At 37.4% G+C, this 22,207-nt stretch overlaps 1 protein-coding gene across 1 annotated transcript; it reads right to left on the bottom strand.

The window, feature by feature from the left end:
- Positions 1 to 1,386: 1,386 nt before the first annotated feature.
- On the bottom strand, positions 1,387 to 17,755 carry AGA (aspartylglucosaminidase). Its single transcript, XM_080589265.1, has 9 exons — positions 16,906 to 17,755; positions 14,974 to 15,127; positions 14,220 to 14,332; positions 12,174 to 12,286; positions 11,155 to 11,266; positions 9,025 to 9,100; positions 8,084 to 8,191; positions 5,917 to 6,050; positions 1,387 to 5,110 (listed from the first exon to the last, which is right to left on the bottom strand). The coding sequence occupies exons 1-9, from the start codon at positions 17,390 to 17,392 to the stop codon at positions 5,010 to 5,012; spliced, it is 1,398 nt and encodes a 465-aa protein (XP_080445391.1). The 5' UTR covers positions 17,393 to 17,755; the 3' UTR covers positions 1,387 to 5,009.
- Positions 17,756 to 22,207: the final 4,452 nt, after the last annotated feature.

The raw sequence follows: 22,207 nt of genomic DNA, 5'->3' as shown, positions 1-22,207 counted from the left end.
TATTAATTTATGGAAAGTTTCAGGTGCTTTACACTTTTCTATGTATCAGTCCGCCAACCAAACCTCCACCATCACTAATGATCTACTACAACTTGCCTTGGAATTTTTCCTCATAATGATGAGCATCCAGGAGCAGTTTTAAGCTTGCAACACAACCACTTTTATTTTCAAATACCCTGTCACATTGTACTCAGTAAATAACCACATATACCATAAAGCATCTATTTGTGAACAATAAGTATTCATGACCTAGCTAAAGTATAACCTGAAATCTGTAGCATTGTGATAGTGCAATCTATTGTGATACTGCTTCTCAATTTTAAGAGCTCCTCCCTCAACAATTTAGCAACAAATAAAATTCCAGCTGAAGCGTACTTTGGAGTCTGCCTGGAAAGTATACAGCAGTGTTACAAAAGAGAACATCACTTCTAAACAATCAAAAGCCCTAATATTTACAACACAACTGTTTTTGCAAAACTTTGTGAAGAAGCATAATCAAAAACTTATCTTTCAAAGATTTTTTCCCTATCCTATTAGGAAAACATAAATGAATAAGAACACTAGCAAGAGAAAAACCCTCAACTACTGGCACACTTTGAAGTTGCTATTGTTTTTATTTCACATACCACTACCTGTCACTGCAAATATATCAGTTAATAACAACAAAAGATTGTATTGTACCAGCAGGTATATTTACCTTTGCTGATTCCAACTGTCTAGGGAAAACAAAAGAACACAAAATCACAGCAAATATTGTTAAATGCACAAACATCTATAAGTGTTTGCTGCTTGACTCAGCAGCTCAAAGAATAACAACACAACAAGTCATATATAAAATCTTGAGATTCTGCCACATCTCCGTGGTCATTTCAGTAATGTTGTTTCCCTGTAAACTTAACAGAACTTATGTGGAGGAAATGAACAGGCCCACTAGTGAGAACATTTGTAGTTCAATGCTTACTGTGTAACGCATCGCTTCTATACTACAGCTAGAGTAAACTTAACTTTTTCACTGATGTTCCCCCCTGTCACAGACTACAGTTATTTGCACCGAAATCCTGCACCTATTGTTTCAAAAGGAGGATAAACAAGGTTGCTAAACAGTCACAGCAGTCATTCAGTAGCAAAAGCCAAACAACTGCTAATAGGAAAATTTCTCAGTTAAAAAGCAATCAGCACCACTGTAGTTTCTTCCCCTTGAAGAGATAAAAGATTCACTCCGATTTATATAATATTATTTGTAATTTTTATTTCAAAGTCCAACCTTGATGTCTTTGAAAATCTGTGTATCGCCCTATTGAGGCAGTTCCAGATGAAAGGAAGCATTTCAATGGCAATCTACAGTGAAATGACAAGTTTTCTTCAATAAAGGCATACAAAACATTGTCAGAGTTCATACAGAGTTTTTTATTAATGAAAAATTCAGTGCCATGGAAAAACATGTCACAAATTTATGAGCCAGACCGTACAGCTAAGAGATTCTTTATTTGTCTACATTAAATATTCCATAAGAAATTTTAGAAACAGAAATTAGTTAGATGCAAAGGTACTTATAGCAGGATTCAAAAAACAAAAACAAAAACCTTTACAGAGAGGATGCATTCAACTCTACCAACCTGTAAATCTCATATTCTGTGTATTTTTTTTCCTGTATTTTGTAGTAAGTCAGAAGTGTAAAAAAACTTTCTGATTTCATGGGTTTTTATTTAAGATTTTATTTTTTGCAACCACAGCAGAAACTGTCAGAGTTTTTGCCTACTTTTGTCAAGTGTTTGCATATATAAAACCTTTCTTAGAAAAGGAAAAATCACGCGTCTAGTAAGTGTAAGAGAACAGCACTACTATTAAAAACTTCTAAAAAATAATCATAGAATATCCAAGTTGGAAGAGATTGTCCATTAACATCAGAACAGTACATTGATAATTTAAGTATACTGTCAAATTAACAACATATTTAAATAATTCACACAAACTGCTTCATTTAGAATTAATTCAGCAAGACAAAACCAACCTACATTATTGAAACACGTGTGTTAATATGTACATCTCATGGAGACGCATAATTTTATTCTCAGCTGTAGATGAGCTGACTCTACAGTAAGTTAGAATTCTAATTTAGTGACTTCAAATACATTTTTATAGAGCACTCATCTTTTAGTATGTGCAGTCATAGCCTTTAGCTGTATATGCTAGCTAGCATACAGTGGCATAAGCACACTAGAAGGATGTTCCAAAGCACTCTTGCGAATGAATCCTTCTGCATTCAGCTGCAGTAGTCCGAGACATTATCACTCAGCTGCCAGGACTTAACCTCCTGTGTTCACAATCTACAACACTATCTTCCAAGTAGCAATCACTGAGATTTTATTGATCTGTTTGTATCTGACTGCCTGAATTTACAAGTACAGATGCTGTTCCATTCAATCCATCTGAAGATACAGCAGCCATAGCAGAAGGGTTGTAGGTATGACAGGTAGAAAACACCATAAGCCACTTCAGATATACACTGTAAGAGCTCCTTTGAGAAAAGCTTGGTGTGGCCTACCTACAGCGAACACTATGCTAGGAGAGAGAGGAGCCAAAGATCCAGTAACAAAAGTGAATCCTCCAAATAAATGACCTTGTTGATGAAGTTCAACAGCAGGCCGTTGAAGATGACTATTGTCATTTGAACGTTGTGTGGTTTTTTCTCTAGCTCTTACACAGACCAACTTGGAACATAAGGCAATGATCATTCTAAGACATGGTACACAAGCATCCAAACAATCTTACTTATATAAGATACAGTAAAGTGTGCTTTTATTACCCAAAGATTTTAATTATTCTTTGTCTACTTGAATAAAAGTGTTTATGACAAGGTGTAAACATTTTGCCTTTTTTCCTCCTCTTTAATTTTTCCTACCAATCTCAAGTTTAGTAAAGATTCAGACAACTGATCAGCAAGCCACCACGTTAAGAAAAGTTCAGACAGACCATTAAACATCTATAAAACAATCCTCAAGATGCTGAAGTACTACAATAAATGAAGCCTGTTATCTCCAGACATAGAAGGAAAGTGACAAACGCAGCTTTGTTAGCTATGGATAACTGTCGCGCTTTAAGTAAGCAACTGCACCTTTTCAGTGATAATATACTATAGGAAAGGGCAAGCACATGGCACATCCATGACAAGCAAATCACTGTGATTAAGATTTGTAATTTATTTTACACTACAGGAAATCTAACTTCCCATTACAATAAACATAATACTCCTTGAAAGCCTGTACTAAAATAACAGAGATGTACGTGGGGATGTGACTCCATCCAAAGGCATTCTCAGCTGTTGTGACACAAGTTCTCTCTTGCTTGTCAATCTCTTAATTAAGAGTTTGAAATGTTTTCTGCTACTCTTCAATACCCTTTCCTTACTTGCTAGCATTTGCATGTAATTTTCTTTTCAAGAGAAAAGAAAACCAGGAGTAAATCTTAAAAAGACAAACATTCTCAAAATAAGTCTCCCTTGTAGAATCACAAAATAGCTTTGGGTTGGAAAGGACCTTAGAGATCACCCAGTTTCAACCCCCTGCCATAGGCAGGGACGCCACCCACTAGATCAGGTTGCCCAGCGCCTCATCCAACGCGGCCTTGAACACCTCCAGGGATGGGCCACCCACAACTTCTCTGGGCAACCTATTCCAGTGCTTCATTGCGCTCTGAGTGAAGAATTTCCTCCTAACCTCTAATCTAAATCTTCCCTCTTAGTTTTAAATCATTCCCGTTTGTCCTGTCATTGTCTGACTTAGAAAAAAGTTGCTCTCCATCATTTTTTATGTCCCATTTAAATATTGAAAATCTGGAATTACGTCACCCCTGAACCTTCTCTTCTGCAGGATGAACAGCCACAGCTCTCAGCCCTTCTTCGTAGGAGGAGTGCTCCAGCCCTCTGATAAACTTTATGGCGCTCCTCTGGATCTACTCTAACAGCCCCACATCCTTCTTGTACTGGGGGCCCCAGACCTGGATGCAGCACTCCAGGTGGGGCCTCACAAGGACAGAGCAGAGGGGGACAATCACCTTCCTCGCCCTGCTGGCAACTCCTCTGTTGATGCAGCCCAGGATGCAGTTGGTCTTCTGTGCTGCAAGCACGCACTGCTGGCTCATGTTGAGCTTTTCATCCACCAGAACCCCCAAGTCCTTCTCTGCAGGGCTGCTCTCAGTGAGATCTTCTCCCAGTCTGTACTTATGTCTGGGATTGCCCTGACCCAACTGCAGCACCTTGCACCCAGACTTGTAGAGACAGAGTCCTTCCTCCCTCCTGCCCTTTATTCCAGATTTCTGCCAAAAACTTGCTTTTAATTGGCAAAGTGAAGGTCCAGTTCAATAGCTATTATCCATACCCTTTGATTATTTAGCTCTTTAGAAAACAGACTAGAAGAGCTGTTAGACAAAGTTCTACTACCCCAAAAGAGCAGGTGAAACTTGGCATTACTCCGAAGTATTACTTGATAACTTTTAGTGGTATTCAGCTCTCCAGTTTGTTGAGTTTGCAAAAGTTTAAGAATTGAGTTGGGATGTGAGGTAATGTGCACTAAATTCCTGTCTTATTGATATGCCTCACTACAGAGGTCACTTTTCATCCATTTCACTTAGACATCAGTTTTTAAACAGAGACGAATCCCTTATGTTAACTGAAAGTATCAGCACTAACTAATTTTGCAACCATATCCAGTTTCCTGATACACTGCAGAATCCATTTTCAAAAATCTTGCCCTAGATTAAAGTACCTGTTTACAATAATTTAGAATCAATTTACAAATTAGGATCGAAAGCTACAGATTAAGCTTAGCAGCACTACACAGAGCTATAATAAAGCAGAACACAATAAAAACAGTGAAGTAATATCTTCAACATCAACATCTTTGTACTTGTTCATATTATTATGGAACAGTGAAAAAAAATTTTAAAAGTAACACCTGCAGAACCTTAGCACTCTCCCCCTCTAAGTTTAGATGTCAATAAGGCAAAAGAAATTAAATGCAATCTACTACTTGCTCAGCTGCCTGACTTAGCAAAGGGCTATAAACCATGAAATGAAACTGAGTGAATCCTGGAATTTTATTACATGCAGCACCTAGGAAAGAAAGAAAAAAAGTGTAACTCGCTACATTTAGGATTAGTGCCTTTGTTAGTGTGCTTTATCACCTAAAGATGTAGTTACTACTGCTACCATGTTGTAATTATTCTTATAGAATCTGTTTAACCCAAGACATCTTGAAAGTATTTATTTTTAAAGTAAAAACACAGTGCTACTGACTACTGTATAACTGAAAACAGTACCATAAATTACGAAAATCTCTCTATTTCAATCCTGATTAACTTAATGAGTTCCTCCAACTCTAATCTCTTAAAACACAGAACTATACAAAATAAAAGATCAAAGAAGGGCAATAAGCAGTCTAACTAAATAAGCTGTTGATTAGCAAATTGTATTTGCTACTGATCTGAGAGTTCGCAAATGAGATGCCTGGCACAATGACTGATCACGAACTGCTTTGAAGCTATACTTACCAGACACATTCTCCCTGCCTTATGCTATATCTAGGGGAAGCATAAGCATTTATATTTAAAAAAACCTTCCACGTTAATCATACACAATCCAGGAGAACACGTAAAGGTAGTAAAAAACAAAAGTATTTACAAAGGTTTACATAAATTTTGTGGAAGTTTAAGACGTTCAAATGCAGACGAAAAATTAAAATATCTTCATTCCACACTACAACAGTTGCCCTGATAACCACCACTTGATATTATGAATTGCCATACTGTTGTACTGAATAAATAATTAAAGACTGGTGCTTTGAAGTCCACCTTCATGTTTTATTTCTGTGACCTAGCTAGCTAGGGTCAACAAAATTGGCCTGTTGAGCAAATACATACCATAACTTCCGGTTGTATTGGCACATATAACAGCACCAAAGAACTCTGGAGCATACTTCTGGATTCTGGAAATAACTTTCTGACAGGCTACTGTTGGGTCCATTCCCATCCTCATATACTCTACAGCTTGATAGCTAAAAGCAAACAAATGAAAACAGACACATTCCCACACCCAGTTAGCCATACTTCGGTTACATATTGCATTGAGATCAAGATTTCTTTGAGCAATGGAAACACAATACACAACCTTTAGCCAAACTTCATATTGGAAATTATTATTCAATTCTACCTAAAATGTAATTAGAAGCAGCACTAAAAGGGACTGCAAGATGTCATCTATGTCATCAACAATTCTAAGGCAATTGAGTAACTGATCATTTGCAGAAGAGGCTAAACCACACATCAGTTAAACAACTGCAAAGAAGCAGCTGAAGAGTCACTGGCTTTGTCACTGAATGACTAAGTTTGACATTAGAATTTGTTAATGGTTTTCATGAAGACATATATCAAGGTAGTTTTTAAACTTATTAAATTTTAAGAAAATTGACCTCCAAAATTACACTCCTACTATTGATTCTAGGAAGCATTAAAAATATATATATTTCAGAAAAAGATACAAGTTTCAGAAAAAATCAAAGTTAACAAAATTTGTTTCATAAATATGAACATATGTTTTGATCATGACTTTAAGCCACTTTAAAAAATTTTGCAGGATGTTTTTTTAAAAAAAATCTTACTCTAAATGCAAAACAACCGAAATGACTTTACAGTATCATTAGAAAAACAACATATGCAATGTTTGAGATAGATCACTTGCATTTCCAAAATATCCTCGGAAGGAAAAACAAACAAACAAGCAACCTTTTGTTGTCATTTACTTTCAGAAACAGAAGATTAAAAGACAATGCATAATTTAGTTAAAAGCAAACCATGTTTTGTTTTGATGAAAGATACATAAAGACCTCAACTTGTTACACTAACACTCATCTACAGATAGCATTAACTATGATGTTATCAAAGTGACTCAGAATTTTCCTTGCATTTTCTGACACCCTATTACCCTTGATTTTTCATACTGATCAGTTATATGTAGATAACTTGAACCTTTCTATCTGAATATAAAGCTGTATTTCATAGGGTCATCTTCTCCAGTAATCAAAAACTGAGCTAAGATGTTACTATTCCAAAAAAGGTGGTCAGAAAACATTAGCAATTTTGCCCTTTAATTGGCAGTTCCCAGACTTCTGGCAGGTCAATTTATTTTTTTGAGAATGCTCCCTTTTTTTTTTTTTTTTTCCATTTGAGAATATCTAAATAGTATGGAATTAAAAATGTCTGATCTACAAGTAACCTGTGATCAACCATCTAGTCTAAATTGTTTTGTAGAACCAGCCGGTGCAAACAAAATGCATTACAACCAAATCCTTCAGGCTGCTAAACAGCAATATAAGTTTTTACCAATTAACTTCATAGTGGAACCCAACTTGCTACTAGTGCCAGTACCCAATTCCTCGGAATAATTCACGAAGTTGTCAGTTGCCTTTTATTTCAGGACTGGTCTGGAATAGCTTCACACTCATTAAGGATTGTAACTTTTATATATACACATCTGCTAGCAGGCATTCATAACTACCAGAGTTTTAAAAGAAGTACTTGAGTAATGTGAAGACCACTACTTTAGATTCCTTCAAGCATCAGTGCTCATTATGTACAGCATAGACTTCCATAAAGCATTTGTTTTGAGACTGACCCACAAGAATGACAGTCAAGACCCAGTGATGAAAACAGACACATTTTACAGTTTATACAACCGCAATGACAGCACTAAAACATCTCTTTCAGTTTCAAATTAGATACCAATTACATTAAGATTGTTACAGTGACTCTTCTGTTAAAGAGCATGCACATTGGTAATATACTCATTATTGCTGTCTGTTTGCTCTCAGCTTGGCAGTATTAATGGGATCTCTCATTAAGGTATTTAAGCAGTCACTTCTTTTAAGACAGGCTGTAATGATGACTTGATTTTGCTACTGTTTGTTTCCCTTCTATTCCTTCCTCTCCCACTTCAACCACCAGGAAGTCAGATCGTCTTTCAATCAATTACTTCATTTGCCGAGTTCAATTTTGCTAGAGAAAGTTAGCAAAGTCTGCACTAAGGACAAACCTGGGTAAGAAGCGCATTGTGATGTCACCATCCCCAGTGGCTGCAGCTCCTCCAGCTGTACTATCAGCATATGATCCTGCTCCTGCTATTGGAGAGTCTCCTACACGGCTGTAGTGAACAATGAAGAAAAAAGTAATTCTATAGAAGAAAACTGAAAACTATAGAAAACTTTATTTACTAATGCCAGTGAGATTGCATTAATATAATAGCTCTTGACCCAATATCAGCAAGTTCTTACAACTTGGGCACACTTCTAACTTTGGCAGCCTTACCACCTCCAGCTGGGTTAGTGCTAAACCCACAAAAGAACAGAACAGGTAAAAAGGTCACTCTACGGTAATCAGAACTGGTCTGTGATAACCTGACTGATGTAAGGCTTAATCCCACCTTCATTGTGCTTCTCTTTGTTATTATACTGACTATAGCTAGGGCAGTAAGGTTTAGCCAGTGGGCAACAGTAAGCAGATGGGGACATTATTGTGTTCAGTAACTCTTGCTAAATGCAGAAATTGTCTGAATTAGTTGACAGACAAAATTCCTAACTGCAGAGAAAAACAAACAAAAAAAGACAAAATATAGGCCTGGGGCTCTGATTCTATGTACACTTCTTTGGAGACTGTGCACTTTTCTAAAATGCTCACTTGTCTCTGGTGCCTTGCCTTATAATTTACCTCACAAATGTGCCATTTTTTTTGTCTGTCTGTACATTGAATTAAGCCAGCTGAAAAGCAACCATTCCCGCAAATAAACCCAAATCATCCTACAACTACAAACAGAAACTACAACAGTTTCTTAGTATCAGATTTATGGCAGCCCAGAAATAACCAAGGCCATTTTGTGATCCTCACCCTCTAAGATACACTGTTTAACGTTTACGTAAGCTTAACATAGGAAATGAAAACAGAAAAAAAGCCTTTTTTTTTGTAAAACCAGATACTAACCCTGGAATTTTGTGGACTCCACCATTAGTAGATGTCCCAGAAGCAACGGTTCCATTCCCACCAATTACAACCATACCTAAAATTTTCAACAGGGATGAAACATGCTCATAAACACTTCTGACAAAATTGTTAAATTGGCACTATGGTTTTCATTAAACAGAACCATGATATCCAGACTATTTAAATTGCTGATATGCTGAAAAACAGAAAAATCACACTCTTAAAGAAGTTCTTTGTAAAAACAGATTTGGAATCTTTTGGGATGTACTACAGGAGACCAAAAGGAATCTACATCAGTGACTGACACACCATTCAGACCTGCACATTAGTGCTGTCCAAGCAGCCACTGCCTCTTAACATACACCTATGTTACTTGGTAGAGAACCAGGACATAGTGTCACCATATTGTGCACCAGTACCATCAGAACAAAGTTTGGGAATTCTATATATAGTATTTGATTTTGGGGCAGGGGGTGTGGAGGGGGAGTAGAAATCAAGTCAGAAAATGAAGAGTTTGGCAGTTTGTTTGTTTGGCAGAAGTGAAATACAGCCTACCAAAGAAACCAGAATTACACAACAGGTAGTCAAATGTGTGGACTAGCCTATTCCTTGCTAATTTTGTACTGATGTGGAAGTCATTGCCTCATATTACAGTAGCTTACATTGACACTTAGAACATTATTTCAGATCCACTGCTTTTCCATGAGGTGAGACTTCACCTCTTTAAGAGAGGGCAAAAATTGTTGTTGGCATCAGCTTCAGTACAAAGCGAGAGCCAAGAAGCAGAATTCTAACAGTTGAATTCTGGTTCTCTGTTTTCACAAGGCCACTATCTCTTTCTCATAGAAAAGTTCTCTGATCAGTGAAATTGGAAAGTATAGAGGCACTGAGTCTATGGCCACCATTACCATCTAAAAGAAGACTGTAAGGGCATCAGTTCCTAACAACTTCATAAATGCATCCTGAATGAAGACTCTTCTCAAAATGTCAAGGAGACATTTCATATAGAAAGCAAACAATGGGGTGAGAGAGCTTGAAGTACAAATATAAGCGCCAACATTTACTACAGAACAGCTTAGGACTACTTAATGATAAATACAGTTCAGGACATGACCTATCAGACTCCCCTCTCAACCTGACGCTCCACAATTTTAGAGCTTTTGAGAACATGTTAAAGACTATACCAGTAAATAAAGCTACCTACTAGCTTCAGAATTTGGTAGGTTGCCTGACTTTCAGAGAACATTGATTTGTTGTGAGTAGGGTGGACTGGAAGTAAACAACAAAGATTCCCCCATGAAGTGACTTGTTAACTCTTTGTGTTGCAAATACTGTCAGGCAGAGAGTTCTGAATTGCTGAGGAAAATCCAGCTTAAAACAAAAAGTCTAAGTTTCAAGACTGCAAAGTATAAAGCTTTGAAAGATACGAACATTAACTGTTCCAGTTTCCATTCTACTCCCTTAACAGTTGCTGTCTTTGTCAGGTCTGCTTGTTAATCAGCTGATCAGCTTAGCAATTAAAAGTCCTCAGTCAGTAAGCTCTTAGAAGTCTTTGGGACTACTACTGATAACCTGTTTTAAAGATAGCAGTTCCTGTAGAAATGCATTGATTTAGCCAAAAGCCAGAATAGAACAAAAATGAAAGTAAGCCTTATTTTGTAAGTTTAAGGACAATTTGACAAACACTGCTTTTGGCAACACGACTATTTACTCACTTCTTCCACCTCTGGAAAGCCTTTTAAATTGGTCTGACAGCTATATAGGAAACTTGACCTAAGTTAACTATAATCAGAATAAAAATAGTTATTTTTAACCTCGATCAGTTTTCTAAGCATCTATATCTGCCCAGCCGATTGTGCCAAGGTAGCTGAGGGAGTAGTAATAAGGCAACAAACAAGTAGCTGAGGTCAAAAGATGAAGCAAGTGACCATGCAGCAAGTGCAGTGGGAAAAAACTCCTACTTTTAGGCACTTGATCCTAACACATAAGTTAGACAATCTTGAAATTACTATAAACAGGAACAAAATATTATGAAATAAGTTTTTGATATCAAATACTTTGTTTTCAACTCAAAATGACTTGATAGAGGAATGAGAAAGAGATAGGTTTAGAATTACCAAATGTTGTTACCAATAGTATCATGATTATGAACGCTTCTTTGTGAGATGGTCCATTTTTCGCAAGTAACCTTTTCAAGTCGTTTATATGGTCCACATGATTTTGAAGAATCTGGTACCACATTCTGTAATTATATGGATGAATAATATCTTTTGCTTCATTACAGATAAACCTGTAAATGTTACACTCAATACCTATGAACTACTACATAAGTATCACATGCCCAATACTTAAATTATAATACCAATATCCTACAAATATTTTGTTTAAAGAACATAGATTGACTTCTGGCATTACATGGTAAGAAGGTTTTCCTAATACACAGTTATGTTCATCAAATTAAAGATTCTCTTTTGCTTAACAGACTGATCAAAAGTGTTCATTCTTCAGCAAAATGGAGAAAACTTTCAAGCTTAAAAAAGGATGAATTGAGTCTTTTTTAATAATGTCAAGTCAAGATAATACGTCAACATACTTTCCCCAGTTGAAAAGGAGAATACATATTGAATTAACATGGCTCAGCAATACAGCATTTTAGACGCAAGAAGCAATGGAGACAATGTACAAACATGCAAACCCGCAACACCTATACCAAAACCAAACCCACCACAACAGGCAAGTTTACACGGATAACTGAACTAATCCAACGTGTTCACAGTTCTACTTAAAGCCACTCTAACTATTTAACAACATTAATTACTACTGTAAAAATCCATTTCAGAAATTTATAGTTGCATCAAAAAATACACTCACTGCTTTGTTTAATCTGAGAAATTCTGCCCAAATTTAGACCTAAAAAAAATCCTGTACCAAAACACTATTGCAGAATGTTCAAAAACAGTAAGATTTAAGAAGCAAGAGCTAGTCACATACTCTTCCCGAGTCTACCAGGTTTGTTCTGCACATTAGGCAGAACAATTGCAACACTTCCTCACTTGCAAAGCAAAACTTCAATATAAGCTGAAAAAGACACAGCATTGCATCAATGGCTTTCTAAACCTCCCCCCTTCACCACAACCATTGCACTGTACCTTCCAGTAGTTTGGCTGACAGCTTTGATTAAGCCACTTTGAATACATCGAAAGAGATTTTGGGGTAGTTAAATCTTCATATGGAAACCCCATGCGTACAGCAAACAGGGAGGCTTTAAAAACAACAGCAAAAACAAAACCATTATTTTATTCGTGTTTTTATATATTTCATGATAATGCATCCATGTAATGTTATCTACAATTCAAGAAATTCTACATCCTCTTTGGGAATGAGAAGTATTTCTTTGTAGAACGATACCAGCCATTCTAGTGAGGTATTACTGCAATAACAAATTCTCCCTTCACTGGTGAAGATCAAATTTCCTCAATTCACTACAGCTAGTTAACGGGTATAAGTTTCAGCACTTAAAGAGAGAACAATTCAACTTTGAAAAAAAAATCAACCCAAATAATGTGGAACACGAGTAGCCTGAGCTGTGTGTGTGAAAGAAATAATCAAATGAAAACAAATACTGTATTTACTTAAAAAGCTAGTCTTTTATGAAATATGAGCAATAGACAGTGGCACAATATTTGCTACTAAAACTGATATGTGTAGAAATCCACTGAGCAGCTTAAAATGTATTACACTTCTTCCTTGCAGCTTTAAAACTGACTGCTCTCTTGTTTTGAAAATTAATACAGTAAGTAACAAGGGAGCAAAACAAATACCAACACAGGTAATGGAACAATGTTGCAATTCTTTTTTAAGAAAAAAAAAAAAAAGGCTGTTACAATTAGGGAAGGGATATGAAAACAAAAGATCAACTGTTCTCTCATCTTTTATTTGTATATACCTTTGATGTCACTTAGTAACACATACTGTTGCTAGATTCAGATACTTCAACAATTTATATTACCAATCCTTGATAGACAAATAACATCACTTCAACACAGATCTGAACAGGCTTCTCCAGTCCAAACATTAAGAAAAGCCTTCAATTATTTCTGGACAGCTTTTCTGTGTTTTTCCTAAAAACAGACACAATTAAAGTCTCTGCACTCAGAGTGAAGGTAAACTGACATCTTCAATGAAGCATACTTATGTTCCCATTTCTGAAAAAGCAGATTTTTTTTGAGATAAAATTGTGAAAGGATGACTGGCAAACATGCGCAACCACAACTTTGGAAGCCTTGTTTATATTCCAGGAAGCAGATCTGTTCGTTTTTACTCTCTGAACTTTTTTTACTTGGATATTGGTCTAAGTATTGCTAGGACAAAAAGGGAAAAGGTCAGACACAACGTGATTATGAAACTTTCTCATCTACTGGGGACAGACCTGCAAATTTCTCAGCAGATGAAAACCAAAATATCCCTCCCGCCCCGTAATTATTCTGCACTGAATGCAACTCACCAGACTTGGTTCTATGTCAGTATACATTTCAAAAATTATTAATGGTGAGTCAACTAACCTAACTTGTATACCTTCCTGAAATGTACATCTCTTTTGAAATTAGTATTATTCTAACAGCAACAGATTACATTGTAAAAGCTCAATCATTCCTCAAGTTTGCTATTGCTTTTTTATGGCACCTATGAGAACAGCTCCAATGTGATCTTCTACATCAAAGTCTTCATTAATATTTTAAAAACTGTGAAATACAGTAATTGTATTACTGTTTTAGTATATATTAGGCACGTAATTGTAGCATCTTAATTCTGTCTTTCTTTAGACAAAGTTACTCCATGCTTTTAAATGAAATATTTGCATTTAACAGCTTCAGCTTACTATAGTATCTTGCATCAAATAATTTTTAATATCTGTTATCAGCGTTATTAGCAAAGCCTTGGAATTACAAGTTTATATTTGCAGTTAAATTGGTGGAAAGACCGCAAGACTATATTTTATCTTTTCATGTGGAAATAATGGAATAAAACCTAATTCATACACATATAATAATATAGTAAACACTTCTGATTTATTTGACTAGATTCACTTGATTGTCAGGGAATCCCTCCACCCATATTACCACCGTTAATGAATGACAGATTTAGTTAAAGCAAAAGAGTCTAAGACTTGGAAATAGTAAAAAGAATAAAATTACCTGACTCTCCCACTAATAACGTATGCTTAGTGTGCTCAATGACCTTTCGCGCTACACCGATTGCATTTTTGACTCGTCTGAGATCTGCAACTGCCCCAACTTCCATAGTGTTCCTGGAAACAAGAAATATTTAGAACTTATTAGAAAATACAAGAATATTTGTACAACATTTATTAGACAAAATCTGTTCTCATCTAAGTTTGCAAGTCTGCTGCTTTAATGTACTGCTTTAATTGTTTATGCCATAGGCAGGTGCCATCACACTAGTAGGGAAAAATGTTATACATATATTGTTTCCTTGCACAGCTTGGGCATGTTGCTCAAGTAACAGTAACTCCATCCAGAATAATATTTTTGAGCAATTACCTTGCTACATAAGCTCTTAACATGAACTACTTGCAATTATTTTCAAGCAGACATCTTTAAATAGCAAATGAAGTACAGAAGACAATTGCTACAGAAATGAAATATTTCACGGAACACATCTAAAGGGAAAGCTTACAATACTACAAACACTGTGCTCTGCAGCTGCTATATCTAGAGCTGAATTACTGCACTACATGTGAAAAGTCAATAATAAACATATTTAGTTACTCTTCCACCACTTAAGTAAGCACGGTTCCTAGTTCCACGAGTATTAACAAATAACTTGTCCATAGTCAGCCTTAAGCCAACAAGATCTCTGTAACAAATTTGACAATAAAGTATGCTAAAAATTACAGGGATCGTTCTTTTCTCCACACAGTCTTCTTACCCATCCATAATCATTGCGTCCAGTGTTGTTTCTCCACTTTCATCTGGGCTTCCTCCATATCCCACACTCCCATCACATTGGTCAATCTCACACTGACCACAACCTTTCTCAACTGCATCCAGCTCAGAACCACCCAACTGTAATACTCGCCACGCTGTAATCAACACAAATAATTAAAAGTCACCAGTGAAAACGGACTCCATTACCACTTTATGAACATTGATGATGCACTATAAGTGGATTAAAAAAAAAAAACACACGTTATTTATAGGTGAAATAAAGTCAAAACATGAGCATATTCAAAAGAATGTAAAGAATTACTTTTCTAAATACTCTTTTCCTTGCATACTTAATCAATGTTTCTGCGTTTTTTTTTTATTTTATTTTTATTTTTCTGACTGGGAAACTATTATTTACTAACAAAGAAAACAACATTTATATATTAAATAACCTCCTCCTCCCAGTACCAAAAGGTACTTTAACACTGTCTATTAAAAGCCTTTTGTGGGCATAAGAAGGTAAAGCAGGCTAAGTAAAACTTTTCTCTGAAAATAAAAAATAAAAAAGTTGTAACAAGCAACCCTCAAAGGATTCCCATAAGAGTACTAAGTGTCCAGCTGCAGAATAGAAAGATCTAAAACTGAGAGATCTTAAAGATCTAAACCTACATCAGTAACTTCATAAGAACAAAAAGAAACTGAAAAAATTATGTAAGAAATATTCTGCTCAGTTCTTAGTCTTCTGTTCCTTACCATCTAGCTCATTGTGTAGTTTTGTAAGACATTACGGATGTGCCAAATGTACATGACTTAACCAAAGCGGGCCTGAAGGCTTTACACACGTGAAATATTTCACAAGGCTGGACCTGAGGCAAGATTTTCCTAGATGCCTGAGCTTGCTGCCATTGACAGCTGCAATCCTGCCTCCTCCTCCTTGTGCTGACACTGGTGTTCTGACATCTGCCAGACCCAGCAGAGGGACGCAGCTCCACTCCTTTTGGCAGAGGTGAACTATTACCCTGTCTCAGCCGTCTCAGGAAGTCCCATCTTCACCAACACTGCATGCAATTCCTATTACAATTATTACTGTAAGCAGTCTTAACATGTTCTTTCAAAACCTGCAGCACAAAGGCCTTGCAGTTTTCAAGACAGTATTTCAGCTGCGACCTATACAAGCCTCTACAGGTAACCCGCTTCACTACCAAGACTTCCCTAATGAAGTATTTACAACCCAACTATGCTAAAATAACCTATAAACCTTTTTAAATCACTATCCACAACTAATTTACGCTGGCAGCATTGCCATAGGTAAACCCACTTTGACCGTTAATAACACATCATAAAACAACAACAAGCTCTGAAAAATATAATATTCAGAACCACCTAAATCTTAGGGGGGGGTGGGAGGGGGAAGGAACGAATCTCAGAAGGACACCATTAACAACAAATCACTATTGCTAACCACCACAGGAGCAGAAATCACCATATCAGCGACGTTTTTAATCTAGCTTTTCCACAGCTTGCTCTCCCTGGTTTTTTTATTTTTTTATTACGCTTTTTCCCAACCTTGACAAGCACACCGCTCGCTGGCAGGGTCTCAGGGCTCAGCGGCGGAAGCACTCAAAGCCCCGCTGCTCGGCCTCTTCCCCCGGGCGCCGCGACACCAGGCCCGGGGCCGAGCCCCGCCCGAGAGGACGACATTTTACAGCTCCCCTTCCGGATCGCTCTGACCCTTGACGGGAAAGGGAAGGAGCCGGGCCCTTCAGCCATTTAATGGCCGCATGCTCACAGCTCACCCCGCGTTTTTTTGATTTAAAGCACCCGAAGCCCCCCTAGAGCCCCACCAGCCCCTCAGCGTGGAGGGAACAGCAGGGACAGCACCCAGCAGCCGCCACTACCCCGCACAGCGCAGCGCTGCCCCCCGCCGGGGCACCTGTCTCTGTGGCCTTCCTAAACGCCCAGGTGTTGATGACTACAGGCAGGGCAGCGGTGGTGCCCGCCCCACACGAGCCCGCCAGCTGCAGCACAACGAGCAGTAGCTCTACCACCACCGCCCGCCGCCCGCCCCCGTCGCCTCCCGCTGCCGCCGCCATGGCTTCGCTCCGCCCCATGGGCGCTTCAGACGCCACGGAGGAGGGAGATGAGGCGGTGCATGCGCCTACCGCCCTGCCGCAGTGGAGGGAGGGGGCTGCCGGCTTGTGGAGGTTCCCTGAAATGGCTGGGCACGCCATCGGCACGTCGGGAGTGTGTCTGTGGCTAGGAAGAGCCGCAGGTATCATCCAGAAGGGACCGCGGCTGGTCCGGCGGCGGCCGGGCTGTGGGGGCAGTGTGCTGGTGGGCTCAAGAGATTGAGATAAAGCGTGTTCCTCATCCAGCTTTTGAATAAAATGCAATCTCTGTGTGTGCTCAGAGGTCCACATGAATCTCTTTTACATGCCTTCTTGTTAACTTGTATGCTTTTTGTCAAAAGCATCTTGTGGCACAGAATTTTCTGTGGATCTACTGTGGCAAATAGTTCATGGAATAGTTTATAATCATAGAATCATAGAATGGCTTGGGTTGGAAGGGTCCTCAAAGATTAACTACTTCTAACCCCCCTGCCATAGGCAGGGACGCCACCCACTAGATCAGGTTGTCCAGGGCCCCATCCAGCCTGGCCTTGAACACCTCCAGTGATGGGGCATCCACAAACTCTCTGGGCAACCTGTTCCAGTGCCTCACTGCTCTCTGAGTGAAGAATTTCCTCCTAACCTCTAATCTAAATCTCCCCTCTTTTAGTTTAAAACCATTCCCCCTCGTCCTGTCATTATCTGATTGAGCAAAGAGTTGCTCTCCATAAGTCTCCTTCAACTACTGGAAGGTTGCAATGAGGTCATTCTGGAGACTTATCTTCTGTAGACTGAATAGCCCCAGCTTTCTCCGCCTTTATACATAGGAGAGGTGCTCCAGCCCCTTGATCATCTTTGTGGCACTCTTCTGGACCCAGTTCAACATCCTTCTTGTGCTGGGGGCTCCAGACCTGGATGCAGTACTCCAAGTGGAGCCTCACAAGGGCAGCTTTACAGAAAGTCTTGCATTACAGACACCCTAAATCAGTCATGTTGCCGTAGTGGTCTTACAGACCTCAGCTCCGCAGGCCCACCTGCTGTTGGTGGGATGCACTGGTTTGTGTGCAAGGGCTGATGACATTCAGGCAGTTGCTTATCACCAGCCAGCTGTCATTTCTGAGCAATGTTTAAAAAAAAAAAAAAAAAAAAAAAAAAAAAAGTAGTTTCTGTTTCTACCAGAAGAAGTAGATATAAAATAGACTACTTTACTGCTTTTTAATTTTTCAGGTCAGTGCCATTAGTCCTTTGCAACATCTGATAGGCCAAACTCATTTACACTTTACCAGCAATGTATCTGGTCTTCTTTGTAGTAAGAAGATACTTGGACCTTGTGCATGACACGTAAACTTTAAGTGTGCCCAAGCTGGTTTAAAAAGCCTGAAGCAATATTATTTTTGTTATACCAAAATGATCCACAGACATTGGAATTAAATGGTAGTCACAAAACAAATGTATTATCCTTTACTACAGAAGTCAGAAAATAATAAAATACACTTACACTATTGGGTTTGAGTTCAGTAATAATACGGCTGTGGTTTGAGCTGGTTCCCCAAAGTAAAACTACAGGTAGTCTAGAGAAACCTTGACTCAGGTAAATACTGTTAGCTGATTTATTTCTGATATTACTGTTCTTCTTTCTGTCACGTATTTCTTTGTAAAGCTTTTAGGGAGGAGAAAGGAACCAAAACAAAAATCCGATTTAATGTTACTAAAGGAAAACAGAGGAAAAGATTTTCAGGAAAGTAATTCTAGTAATAAGTGAAAAGGAAAAGGAAAATGTGAAAAGGAAAATATAATCAAACTGGTTCTTAAAATTGATAAATTAATGACATTTTTCAAATATTGTTTTCTTTTAACCATCTAAAATAGACTATTATGATGTAATAAGACTTTGATATGGGTGTCATTCAAATAAAAGTATTGTTTGTGGTGGATGCATTTGCAGGCTGAAGCTGCAAATCAGTGGAGAGAATATTTTGTAAGACTCGAAAGAGCATATCAATATGCTTTGAGGCCAATGTAGGAACTCAGTTGATTTTATTTCTAACTGGCATTCAAAAGTGAATGATTTCCTGCTAGAAATAAACACAATAATGAATTCATAGTCTAATGTATATATTTAATATGTACAATGCTATTTAATAGCATATATCTTTAATGTAAGGTGTGAAAAAGACTCAAAAAGCAAATTTTGCTCTGAGATATCCTGTGTAAAATCAACAGCAAAATGGTGAGGAGGATTTAACCAGTATGTGTCAAGTTCTACAAGTCAGTTCAGCTGCATCTATCCAGGCTCTTGATTTGCCTTCTGTCTCTGATACAAAGTATTTCAAAATTGGTCTTTGAATTTAAAACTCATTTGTATTTTCATAAAAATTAGCTGGTCTTTTCTGTTTCTTCATCTGTTTCTTTCATCAGGTGAAAAAAGCACCTTAATCTGTTTGTCTCCTGATACTTACTGATATCTTACAGCCTGTAGCTAAGACAAATGGTGAGACCAGTAGGCTTTTAAGTGTTTCTGCAGTAGGAAAGCAAATCAACACTTCCACAAACAGAATCTTTCTTCAAATGTATAATATTGAAAGAATATTCTAGAGAAAGGCTTATATGGACAAGGGATTACTGAGAGGATCTACCACAGACAATACTGTGATTGAAGGGCACTGAGTAATTAATGAAAACCACAGGAGGAAATTCACCTCTCTCACTCAGAGTGTCTATTCCTACAGTGGCCAAAATCTGATCTCAATTATATCTGTGTGACCTTATCTAGCACCATCTGTTCAAAAATGCATGCCTAGCTCCTTTTTGCTGTCTCAAATTTTCCATAAGTGTGCTTTGAAATCTAATTAAGCGTTGTAGTTATATTCATAATTTGTTTACATTTTTATCTTATTTTTATTTACATATTTGAATATTAACATAAACACATAAAAATGAGCATGAAAATGATTTTCTTAATAAAAATAATTGACCGTTTGATGAGCTTACTTGTGAGTTTTTTTTTTGACACCTAGAATTTTGAATCCATCTTGCTCGCAATTAAAATATATTCTTAAATGACCCTAAGCTGTAGTTTTCTGTTTTGGGTAGGTTCATGGAAGCATTATGTTCTCAGTTTTTGAGATTTTTTTTTTCTATGTTTCTCTTTTGATGCTTTTCATGGCTTCATCTCATGTTACATATGTTCTCTCATTCCCTAAATGACATTGGAAGGGATGACAAGATTTATTGTGGATATCTCCATCACCTACCTATTAAATCTTCTAGGAAAGACCTTTATGCTCTCTCTCTCAAGCATAGCATGAGAAGAGCTATCTGTAAATATTTTCAAAGCTACTTAGTTATCCTCCTCTGAATCCTCCTTAAAACTCAGCATCAGTGTGAGGTCTGTCAAAATATGCAATGTTGAAGTTGCAGGATTGTTAAGATCTCTGCTTCCCATACTCTTTTCATGTTTTCATGTCTTTCTCAACAATCTTTTCCCATGTTTTATGTGTTGTCTTTTACTTACACTTTAAGCTCTTTTGGGTATGGGTTGTCATTTTAAGTTTGTACAGCATATAGCACTGGTGTGTCCTAGCTTAGCACTCCCTGGCAATATGTTAATAAGCATTAATATATATAAGAGAAAAAATACAAATGCTAATTAAAATAACCGAGCAGCTATTAATGGTAACTAAACAACAATTAATACTCATGTCTCCATTGACAAATCTGCTTTTGTTACCGATGTTTTTAATCAGATTGCTAAATTGCAGTGGCTTACTTTCTTACTTTGTAGTCACAAAATAATTATTATGTCTTACAGAATAATATGTTCTCACAGTATTATTTTGGCCTGTTGTAGTGTTCTGTCTCAAAACAAGTTATGTGTAATATATTCCCTATTTGTAATTGCTGTACTGGTCCACTGCAGTAATAAAGTTGTCATATGGAACATGTAATGGACCACTTTACATTGTTGGAACTGCTTTTTTTATTGCAACTGTTTGTAACTTTATGATGTCTTCATAAATGTGATCCATGGCAATAATAAAGATGTTGGACAAATACAGCAAGTTAGTGTTTGCTTCCTCCAACTCTGAAAGTTGTCTTGGCATTTTTAAATGAACATACTTTAAGTTTTCAATGGTGAAAGGAAGGTAACTAGAACCTTGTATTATATATACAAACATTATTTTAGAAATATAGCAACTTACAGCATCTACATCTATTTCAAGTGATTAGAGTATATCTACCAAGACTTTTAAACAGGATCCTCACTGAGTTACGATTATTTAAGACTAGAGAGCATACCAATATACATGGTACTGTGGTGTTTTCAGGGTTAGAACACCCCAAAGTAATAAGTAATTGCTTTGGGATGTGATTTACAATGTGTGAACCCCGATTTCAAGAAGAAAAAATGTGTGATATCTATGCAGAGTGCTCTACCCATGTTAGTTTCTCTGTAGTAGCTGTTTGTTTGGACACACTAATGCTGGTCTGTGCTTTTCATGTATTCTTTTGTTAGTCTGTGCATACTGACGTATTACCCTGGTTTTACACTGGCTTCTGTGTGTCATATTTAAGTTCATCCACATAAAGCTTGCTGAGGTATCACAGCCTTGTAACGTTCAGTGTAAACATGGTTAAAAAACCTTAAAGACATTTTAAGAATGGGGTTGAGTAGTGGTAAAGAGCTAGTTCCTACTTCGTGATGTCTGAACTGAATGTATATGTGGCTCTGCAGTGCTTCTAAACCACTGAAGAAGTGTACAAATCAGGTCAAAGTCATTTTGAGAATCTATTTCAGCAATGTAACAACCATTCAATTACTGTCCTTTGGAAGTTCCTCTGGACTCTGATACTAACCACAGGGGTTATTAAGTGGGAAATACATCTTTTTTGGCTTCAGACTGACAAACTAGAATCTCTAACAAAAACCCTCTAGATAGCATTTTACCAACTATATTTTAAGATGAAATGGCTGAGATACAAAGCACAGAAATACAAAGTTATGAGCTAGCACTACATTTTTAAGTTCACTTTTGTGCCAGAAATTGACCTTCTGTACCGATTAAATCATAGGATATGATGCCTTGAGACAACAGGGCAAGCCAGTGGTTAAGCAGCACGTATGGC

This window comes from Anser brachyrhynchus (assembly GCF_964034855.1).
Source record: "Anser brachyrhynchus genome assembly, chromosome: 4".
NCBI lineage: Eukaryota > Metazoa > Chordata > Aves > Anseriformes > Anatidae > Anser > Anser brachyrhynchus.
Note: the sequence above shows the minus strand (reverse complement) of the source record. Positions and strands in the feature narration are given on the sequence as shown.

Bases quoted from the DNA above. Each gene is read 5' to 3' on its own strand.
- AGA (XM_080589265.1), bottom strand. From the start codon at position 17,392: ATGTGGACCTCTGAGCACACACAGAGATTGCATTTTATTCAAAAGCTG. The intron at 8,192-9,024 runs GTTAGTATCTGG...TGTTCACTACAG, and splicing joins GGAGTCCACAAAATTCCAGG to CCGTGTAGGAGACTCTCCAA. The intron at 6,051-8,083 runs GTTTGTCCTTAG...GTTTGCTTTTAG, and splicing joins ACAATGCGCTTCTTACCCAG to CTATCAAGCTGTAGAGTATA.